At 43.1% G+C, this 10,302-nt stretch overlaps 1 protein-coding gene across 1 annotated transcript; it reads right to left on the bottom strand.

Moving 5' to 3' along the window:
• Nucleotides 1-849: 849 nt before the first annotated feature.
• Nucleotides 850-6,355, bottom strand: LOC124049004 (neurofilament medium polypeptide-like). Its single transcript, XM_046370268.1, has 4 exons — nt 5,195-6,355; nt 4,091-4,215; nt 2,839-3,928; nt 850-2,584 (listed from the first exon to the last, which is right to left on the bottom strand). Exons 1-4 carry the CDS (start codon nt 6,236-6,238, stop codon nt 1,694-1,696), a joined length of 3,150 nt encoding a protein of 1,049 aa, XP_046226224.1. The 5' UTR covers nt 6,239-6,355; the 3' UTR covers nt 850-1,693.
• Nucleotides 6,356-10,302: the final 3,947 nt, after the last annotated feature.

The following is a 10,302-nucleotide window of genomic DNA, read 5'->3' as shown; positions in this document are numbered from 1 at the left end:
TCAATATTAATACAGTATCTCATATTACTCTCTCATGTTCACTGTTGTTTTAATATTATTTTACTATCCTAATTTATTTAATATTGTTTTACTATCCAAATGTATTTTATATTGTTTTACTATCCTAATTTATTTAATATTGTTTTACTATCCTAATTTATTTTATATTGTTTTACTATCCACATTTTTTTTCATATTGTTTTACTATCCTAATGTATCTATCTTAATTTGATATTTATCTATCTTCATTTTATATTTATTTATCTATCTTCATTTTATATTTGTTTATCTTCATTTGATATTTATCTATCTTCATTTTATATTTGTTTATCTTCATTTGATATTTATCTATCTTCATTTTATATTTGTTTATCTTCATTTGATATTTATCTATCTTCATTTTATATTTGTCCAGAAATGTTTTGTTTTTATCTTTCTCATTGTTTTGTTATTTTATTTATGTAAGTGAAGTACATTGAATTGCATTGTTTACGGTAAGAAATGTGCTATGTAAATAAAGTTTGATTTGATAAATCAAGTGCTTTAATAAAATGATATTTGCATGAACATGCCATGGGGTGCATCGTTTATATTATGGTTGGTGGATCATTCTTTGATGGTATGCACATATTACAGTGTAGCTTTAAAAATCTGTAGAGGACAGCCTCTGGACGGTGATATGGTTTTGTATAATTTCTAGGCTACAAAAGATCATGAAGCATGCAATCCCACCCCTATGAAAGCAGATGAAGAAATAGAATAGTGTGCATGTTGAGGTGAGACAGCTACTGTAAATGAACAAGTGTAAGGACATGACAGGACAATTGCATAAAGGAACAAGAGACCATATTTGTATTTCAGTATGACATTTATTGAGCAAATGCTGCTGGGAAATAGTTCATGATGAGTAAAGACATGGGATTGCAAACTGTAGCACCTCAGTTAAATGCATACAAGAATGTATGTGTGTGCATTTACATATTTATTTTCAATTGCACTCATTAGGTAAACATAATAGATACTGATAAAAAGCATGTTTAAGGCTCAGTGTTTCTTCAAGGTTCTTAATGCTTTAGTTGCTTCGGGTACTGTATGTTTATGATCATCAGTACATTGCACCATCGTCTTTCTCATTCTTCACTATATTGTGTTGTAGACGATTGTATTTTTGGCTCAGTTGGTATCTTCACATAAAAAGGCTAGTCCTTTTGAACAAGTGTCTCTAAAGTGGACCCTCCAACCCAGGCACCCCTTTTTGAATTAACATTTGAATGAACATACATTTCTATCACTCTCCCACCCACATACAGTATGCATCTAAACTGTAAACCTTCCATCCATCCATACAGGTTAGAGCGGAGGGGTCTCCCTCCCTGAGCTAGCATGCAGACGCCCCCACCCGTGAGCCCTCCCATGAACTGCAGGGAAACATAAAGAAAATTAATAATCTGTCCCACTATCACATTTTCCTGATTTAATCTGCAGCAAAACCCATTTAAAGCTTTCTCTCAACATGCATTTTTTAAACGTTAGCTCATCATATGGCTTCTCTCGTTGCTTTTCTGTATGTTTGAGAGTGGTTCTCTTTATTACATCGCTATTGCTCTATGATTTCGTTGTTATGTTAGTTCTGGGTTGATTGCTTTTTGTCGTGTCATCTTTGTTCCTCCTGAGTGGGTTGGATGGAGCGCAGTTACTCAGTTTCAGTCACCACCTTGACGGACTGGGAAGAGTGTTTCTCCATCTTCTTGCTGGAGACTGTCTTCTCCTGCATCACATCCTCAGACTCCTTCACAGTCTCGGTGACAGTGACCGATTTGGTGACATGCTTGGCCCCGTCCTCTCCAGTGGTGATGGTCTCCACCGTTTTGGTGATGACCACCTTCTGGTCCTTTGGATCATCTTTCTGGTCCGGGTCATCTTTAGTGGGGCTCTCGTCCACTCCATTTGAGATAACATCCTTCTCCTCTGCCTCTTTCCCAGCCTCATCCTTCTTGTCCTTGTCCTCTGGGGTAATCTTCTCCACATCTCCTTTCATGGCTGCGTCTTTCTTTTCTACCGTCCTCTCTTCCTCTGAATCACTCTTTTTGTCTACTTTCTCTTCTGCAGCCTTGGGGGCCTCTGACATTGGAGCTTCTGGTTTGGGGGCCTCACCCTTAGGGGACTCTGCCTCGGGGGATCCTAATTTGGGGGATTCCGATTTGGGGGAGCAAGCAGGTTTTGGGGATTCAGATTTAGGGGATCCAGCAGGTTTGGGGGATTCAGAAGTAGGGGATCCAGCAGGTTTTGGGGATTCAGATTTAGGGGATCCAGCAAGTTTTGGGGATTCAGATGTTGCCGATCCAGCAGGTTTTGGGGATTCAGATTTAGGGGATCCAGCAGATTTGGGGGATTCAGAAGTAGGGGATCCAGCAGGTTTTGGGGATTCAGATTTAGGGGATCTAGCAAGTTTTGGGGATTCAGATTTAGGGGTTCCAGCAGGTTTTGAGGATTCAGATTTAGGGGATCCAGAAGGGTTTGGGGATTCAGATTTGGGAGATCCAGAAGGTTTTGGGGATTCAGATTTGGGGGATCCAGCAGGTTTTGGGGATTCAGATTTGGGGGATCCTGTAAGTTTTGGGGATTCTGATTTGGGGGAGACAGATTTGGGGGGGGATTCCAGGGGATCCAGCAGTTTTGGGGATTTAGGGGATCCAGCAGATTTAGGGATCCAGCAGGTTTTGGGGATTCAGATTTGGGGATTCAGAAGATTTAGGGGATCCAGCTAGTTTTGGGGGATCCAGCAGGCTTTGGGGATTCAGATTTAGGGGATCCAGCAAGTTTTGGGGATTCAGATCTAGGGGATCCAGCAGGTTTTGGGGATTCAGATTTGGGGGATCCAGAAGGTTTTGGGGATTCAGATTTGGGGGATCCAGTAGGTCTTGGGGATTCAGATTTGGGGGATCCGGCAGGTTTTGGGGATTCAGATTTGGGGGAGCCAGGTTTTGGAGATTCAGATTTGGGGGTTACAGCTTTGGGAGATTCATGTTTGGGGGATTCAGCTTTTGGTGACTCAGACTTGGGGGACCCAGCCTTTGGGGATTCAGCTTTTAGGGAGTCTGGCTTGGAGGGCTTTGGGGACTCAGATTTCTGGACCTCGACTTTTGGGGCCTCACTCTTGGGGGCTTCTGTTTTGTGAGCCTCTGTCTTGGCTACAGCTGCCTTCTCATCTGTTTTGTCTTCTTTCTCATCCTTTCCCTTCTTCTCATCTTCCTCATCCTTATCATCTCCATCTTTGGATCCTTTGTCACTACCTGCATCTTCATCTTGATCATCACCCTCCTCTTCTCCCTCTCCCTCTCCTGTCTCCTCTTCTCCTCCGCTTCCATCCTCTCCAGCCTTCTCTTTGTCAGGAGAGGCCTTTGATTCTGGGGCTTTAGAGCACAGGACTGTCTCCTCGAATTCCCCCTCTCCTTCTCCCTCATCACCACCTTCTGTATCATCTCCCTTCTCACCCTCACCCTCTTCTCCTTTCTCACCCTCTTCTTCTTTTTCTCCCTCTTCCACTTCATCATTGCCTTCTTTGTCCTCCTCTTCCTCCTCAGCAGGTGTGCTGGAGCTAACTTGGGCTTCAGTGGAGGCTACAACCTCTTCTGATTCACCCTCTCCCCCTTCTCCCTCTGCTTCTTCTCCTCCCTCTTCTCCCCCATCCTCTCCTTCATCTGTTGCCTCTGCCTCCAGAGTGGCAGAAAACTCCTGGGCCATCTCAGCCAGGGCCTGGTCCATCTCATCCTTCTCATCCTCTACCCTGTTCTCCTCGATGATCTCCTCTACAAACTTATGCTGGACTTTCAGTTTGGGAGGCTCATACTTGGACTTCTTAGAGGAGGTGACGGTGTGGCAGTAGGGGAAAGTGCTAAAGTGGGTCTCTTCACCTTCTAGGAGTTTCCTGCAAGAACAGTAGAACATGAGATATAGTTTAGTGTAGGCCTAATATAAAAATGTAGTTTCTATATATAAATTAGATCTTTATGTTGTTATTACACATGATATATAAAAATATAAAAAATGCAATGTTAGTCCTAATTAGCGCTCTGTTGTCGCACTGTACCTGTATGCAGCAATCTCAATGTCGAGGGCCATCTTGACATTGAGCAGGTCCTGGTACTCACGCAGATGACGCGCCATCTCCCACTTCGTGCCCTTGAGTTCATTATCCAGCTGGTGGATGGTCTCCTGCAGAGAACAAGACCGAGAGACACAAGCTGGTTAAGAGCTATTATTTCTTATGCCTATATGGAACCCTGAAATAATACTTGGTTATTTATTTCTGGTGTAGGGAAGACACATTTCTCCATAAGGACACTGCTTTCTAAACATCATAAGAAAACGATCAAAAATACAATGTCATATTTTGTGATCCTGGTAATTACTTAACAAGCACATTTCAACTTGTATAGGCCTACATTTGAAACAGCACTTTGAGATTCCAATAAAATATCATTGCAATAACAATTGAAACTGTGAAGTCCTCCTGTCTCATTTATGAAAGGTGAAAGTGCAAATAATTGGATAGATTGGACTGTTGTTGTGTTAAATAATGTATTCTGACGCAGTGAACAGCACTGTGTTTCAAGGGCCCCGAGTCTCTGGCTCAGCAACGAAAAAAATAACAAAAAAACAGTCTGCTGCATTATGTCTTCCCAACCCTATAACGTGCACCAAGTGTCGCTGCTTATGCGTAGCCTAATGATCCAACATTTGGAGATGTTAAATCTGTGTCCATAAGATGTCAGCATTGTGCCATTTAGGCTATCTAAAGCAAAAGCGCAGACACCACTATTGCGCAGAGTTTATAGCCTAGTTAAACTACATGCATTTAGGGCCCACATAATAAAACAATTTAGTTCGTTCAAAATCAAACTAATACAATATGTGGGGACACAATGCAAGTGTGTGTCTTTCTCTCTATCAAAGTAGGGAACTCTCCTTATAAGTAGACCTACATTTAAAATAAGAATATAAACCTCAAAGGTGTCGTGATAATATTCTCAATTTGAAATCAACGAAAAACAAATCTTATTATATAATTTATTCTCTCCACTACATTGCTTCTCTTTACACAAAGAATACAACTTTATAGAATACTTCACCATTAAGCCTGTGGCTGGGGGTTTCTGTATGAAAATAATGCCTACAGCGGGTCTCATCATACCTGCAGGCTGGACAGGTCGTTGTTGTGTCGGTCCTCGATGTCATTCAACTGCCTCTCCAGTGACTCCCTGGTTCCACGGACGGACTCTAACTCCACGGTCTTGGACTGAAGCTGGCGACGGTAGTCTGCTATCTCATCACGGGCGGACTTGATTGCATCTTTGTTTTGTGCCGCAGCATCAGTGAGCTTGGAATAGCGGCACATGAACCAGTCCTCCACCTGCTGCAGGTTCTGGTTGGAGTGGCCCTCGAGCTGGGTGCGGATCTCCCGGAGCGCCTCGGTGATGTCCGTCTTCTGGATGTCTTTCCTCTCCATGGTCACCTGCGACGCCTGCACCTGGGCAAACAGGTCGCTCACCTCTTCTTCGTGGTTGTTGCGGATAAAGGCAATCTCGTCATGCAGTGACTGAACTTTCTTCTCAAACTCTGACTTCACCAAATCAGAGTCGGTCATATCTTTTTTCAACGCCCGGATGATGCCTTCCGTCTCATCCCTGATGCGGGCTTCCTCATCGAAACGGTCCCTAATTCTCTGGATGTCATCCTCGATGTGGTCCGTGTCGAGCTGGATCTGCGCTTTATCGTGGTGAATCTGCTCCAGCATGGAGCGCAGCTCCTGGAGTTCCTGGTCGTATAAATCGCCTAGCTGGGATTGCGACACCTGCTTCTGCCGCAGCGTCTGGATCTCCTCTTCGATCTGGCTGTTCTGCTGCTCCAGGTAGTGCACTTTGTCGATGTAACCGGCGAAGCGGTCGTTGAGCCCCTGGAGCTGCTCTTTCTCGTTGGAGCGCTTGTAGTCTCCGTTCGTTTGATTGAAATCAACGCTGTCGGCGGAGCTGAGGAGTGTGGCGCTGTACGCTCTGGCTACCGGCATATTGACGCTCCTCTTGTAGGAGGAGGTCATCGTGGAGCCTGGGCTTGCCCGGGACCAGGACTGAGAACGGAACCCGCTGGAGGGGGTGCCAGTGGGGCGGCCGTAGGTGGTCCTACTATCCATACTTCTCCTGAATGGACTCCCTGTCGTGTCCACCGGGTGGTAACTCATCCGGCCAGACCAGGGGTTGCGTGTGCAGATGGAGTGGAAGGAGTCCGAGGTGGAGGAGTGGGGCGAGTATGTGTTTGCAGGTGCGGGGTGGATGGCGCTCACAGCATTCTTAGTCTCACCGGCTGTCCTTTATATAGGAGAAACTTATCGCTAACAAGGCAGAGACTGTTTTTACTGGCCCATTGATCGAACGGAGGGGGAGGGCCATGTCTCAACCCTTCATGCTCTATGTAAGTGAAACACTACTTGAGTGTGTGAGGGTTCGTGGGTGGCCGTTTGAAAGCAGAGGAATGATCACACATAGGGAGAAAAAAGGAAATGGGGTGATTATCATTAGGATGTTTGGGATAGCCTATGTGTCCTTGACGTTGATGTGTTTATCATTTCATATAGAGTTTCCTCCAAATATTGAACATTAGAATAAGAGAGAAAATTGTACATGCATCTCTGCATTTGCTAATTCAACTAGCCAATATGGAGCAGTTCAATGACCCATGTTAATTATTATTTCCCATATTATTAGTTAGCAAAAACGGTTATACCAGAAATGATCAATTTACCGATGCAATTAAGAGCGAAAGTAATATCGGCACCATGGACAGCACCAGTCCGCCAGACTCCAATAACAGCGCCATGGACAGCGACTTAATGCAGCAAAACCCCATTACCGTCCTTTTCAAGTGTTTGAAAAGTGTTGAAAATGTTTTTTCTCAAATTGAACAGAATGATTGATCATTAAATGAATTGAATTAATAATGTATATTTGCCTATGAACATGTGCAAAGCGAACCCATTTCCTATATTGATGTTTTTCTTGTGCTCAGTCTTCAATAATAGGTGATTGATTACTTCTTGACAGGAAACCTCCCAAAATCAAAGGGATTACCATCAGTGACCTACCGATTAGGTATAAAGTGAGACTACCATGAGGGGGGTTGGTTCAATCAATATGATGCATTTATGTGACCACTTGCTACTTTCAGGAAGTGTTGAAGCATTAATCATAGTTGTAGTTATTGACAGCTATTGGTATAGATTACAGTTATGATCAGCCTGTGCTTATATGCAAGTAATTTACCCCATTCAATAGTATATATCACCTTCATAATGCATATCATAATATGTTATGGACAAACTTGCCCTTTTATTTTGAGCCATTTCAAACCAAAGCATTTCTGTAGTGATGAATAGGCATCCAAACTGCAACATAGTTTTTTTCTGTAATTACATTCCTCAGAATGACTTTGTAACTCTATCGCCCAACTCTAACAATGATGGGGAACACGTTGATTAATATGGTTTCACAAACAGATACAGAATACAATGCATAAGTTACAGTCTTTGGGTTGCGGATGAGAGCACATGGGATAGAGAGGCTGCTATCTCCTCCCTGCATTGAGATGTTTTCTCTAAGGAGTGAAGCTGCAGTTTTGGTTGACAGATCTGATTGGCTGCAGTCTGTTGTCAGTCTTATTGATTCCCATTCAGTCCTGCTCTACCCATTTCAGAGGTAACTAAGGTCATTGCAACCCTGCAACTGATGCAGGTAATGCAACAAAATGGCTGCCTCTGGTTTTGGCCAATTGACTGCCTTTAATGACAATATTTCATCCTATGAAAACCAGGGATTCAAAATTCAAAAGGCACTTGCACATCTGAGCTATCTTTGTTGCAGGCATATGGTAAGAATTGAATAACATGAGAAAAAATAATAAACCTGCACACTGCTCTTGCTAGTATCACTTAATAAAGAGCAGTGTCCGGGTTTTTTCTTTTTTCACTTCCTATGAAAACCAGCAAAACTATTTTTGACAAACGGCAAGGCCATTTTTGCCTCCATGAACATTATTACCCACAATAAGATTTAAATTGTTTGATAGGTTTCATTCAGATTCTCCAGACGCCTTTAAAAACCTTTGTTTTATACCACAATTAAGAGGAAAGAATAAATTATTCCCATCTCTGAGATTTAATTTGACACTTGTCACATATCACCCATCTGTATTCTGTTATCTCACTCATTGTGGAGTGAGTCCTAATGCGTTTTAGAGCTCAGACAATTTCAGATTGTGTTTGCCCCAGAGAGATAGAGAGAGCGAGAGGGAGAGAGAAAGAGAGGGAGAGATAGTTACCATGCCCCACTACATAAAAGTGATTCTCTCATCCTAACTGAATGTGTGTGAATGTGTGTTGTTCTGGCTGAGTTAACTTGAGCGATGTATACGACCCTATACTCACTTTCTCCTGGCTGATCCTTGTGACCTAGAGCTAGACACCTGGCCTCTGTTGCCTCTTTCTCTCTCTGCTCTCCTGCTGGCCTCAGCCTTTTAAACATGTACATCACCACCAGTGGCGATTTTAGCATGTAAATCTTGGTGGGGTAAAACACAACACAACACTAAACAATACATGAATTGTACTATAACGGTGCCCACAAACTGTTTGGGCCTATATAAAGCTGTCCCAACATCTTACCACAACTAGACCTGGTTATCAACGGAGCCTTGTCTGGCAGCGAAACAGTTCATTCAGCCTCATTTACTGCTTTAAAAAACCATAGTTGATATGGCTGACTTGCTTTAACAAATATGGTTTCTAATGACAATTTAGATGTATGAACTATGGCATAAGGGGACGACAAGCAGATAAGAAGCAATCCGTAATTTTGATTAAGACATGAGAGAGCAAGGACGGACGTGGTCGATATAACTATTTGTTTCGCACTTTGAAATGTACAGCGACACAATTCAGAACATGGGTTGTTCTTACAGTGTTCTCCCTGTACACCAAGTCAGAATAATAGGCTAAATAAAGGGGCCATATAAGCAGACAATGAAAGCTCTTACAATATTCAATGATTACATTTCTCTAAAACAGGTTATAGGCTACATGTGCACCACCAAGTCAGATCAGTAGGCGAAATTAAGAGGGGAAAATAGACCAAATTATTAGGGTGAGGCACGTTGGCTACTAACAGCTTACTACACAACATACACTTAGTATTACTTTCTTAGATACAGTATACATATCTTCCTGGCATATTACATAATTTATGCAGCAGCATACAAGACATTTTTGGACTTGGCTTGTTGTGCTGTGTTCACTTGAACAAGAAGGTGGCACTACGGTCCTTCGTGGGCAAATTTTGTTATCAAACGTCTGCTAAATGACTTAAATGTTAAATGGTAAATGTTAAGTCTGGCATTCTCTGGATTTATGGTGCTTTCAAGACAACTGGGAACTCGGAAAAACAAGGTTGAATCATGATCTTCAGGTCGTAGCTCTAGAAAGACGCCCGAGTTCAGGATTTACAATTCCGAGCTGGATGACCGTTCAAAACATATTTTCACAGTCAGAGCTCATTTGGAGCTCTGTTTTTTCTTGTTCTTCATTCCTCCCGAGGATTATAGTTTTTGCCTGCCTCACTCACGATACCTTTTGCCTATTCCCTGCCTGTACTGTTGCCATTTTGGACCTACCGTGTATGACCTTCTACCTGCCCCTGGACCCTGCTACCTGCCTCCTCCTATGGTCCCTTCCAATAAACACCTGCTGCGCTCTGCGCTTGAAGCCAGCTCTCTGTCTCATATCGTGTTCATTACAGAATACCTCACCAAACACAACAGATGGATTGAGCGGAGCTGCAGCTACATCTAGCCCGACAGGAGGAATGGCTCGATGAACTCTGCAACCTCCTTCACCAGTCCATTCCTGCTTCATCCATATCAGGTGCCACAGCCTCCTCTCGTTCATCCTCCCTTATATCTATGCCTTATAAATATGACGGCTCCCCAGGGAAATGTCAAGGATTTCTCATGCAGTGTAACCTGTATATAGACCATCACCTCACTGACTTCACCTCTGACAAAGACAGGGTGGACTTCATCATCTCCCTACTCACAGGCAAAGCTCTGGATTGGGTCACAGCCCTGTGGGCCGCTCAAATATCTTATCTGTCCTCTGAATCACATTTCCATGCCGTCTTCAAGGAGGTGTTCGACCATTCATTTTCAGGTCATCACACCGGGGACCTGTTATGTGAGCTACGACAGGGCCAACGTTCC

Source organism: Oncorhynchus gorbuscha, linkage group LG11 (assembly GCF_021184085.1).
Source record: "Oncorhynchus gorbuscha isolate QuinsamMale2020 ecotype Even-year linkage group LG11, OgorEven_v1.0, whole genome shotgun sequence".
NCBI classification, from domain to species: Eukaryota; Metazoa; Chordata; class Actinopteri; order Salmoniformes; family Salmonidae; genus Oncorhynchus; species Oncorhynchus gorbuscha.
The sequence above is the reverse complement of the archived record's forward strand: the minus strand, read 5'-3'. Positions and strand labels throughout refer to the sequence as shown.

Coding starts and splice junctions, on each gene's coding strand:
- LOC124049004 (XM_046370268.1), bottom strand. CDS start 6,238: ATGAGTTACCACCCGGTGGACACGACAGGGAGTCCATTCAGGAGAAGT. Junction 4,216..5,194: donor ACGACCTGTCCAGCCTGCAG/GTATGATGAGAC, acceptor TGTTCTCTGCAG/GAGACCATCCACCAGCTGGA. Junction 3,929..4,090: donor ATTGAGATTGCTGCATACAG/GTACAGTGCGAC, acceptor CTGTTCTTGCAG/GAAACTCCTAGAAGGTGAAG.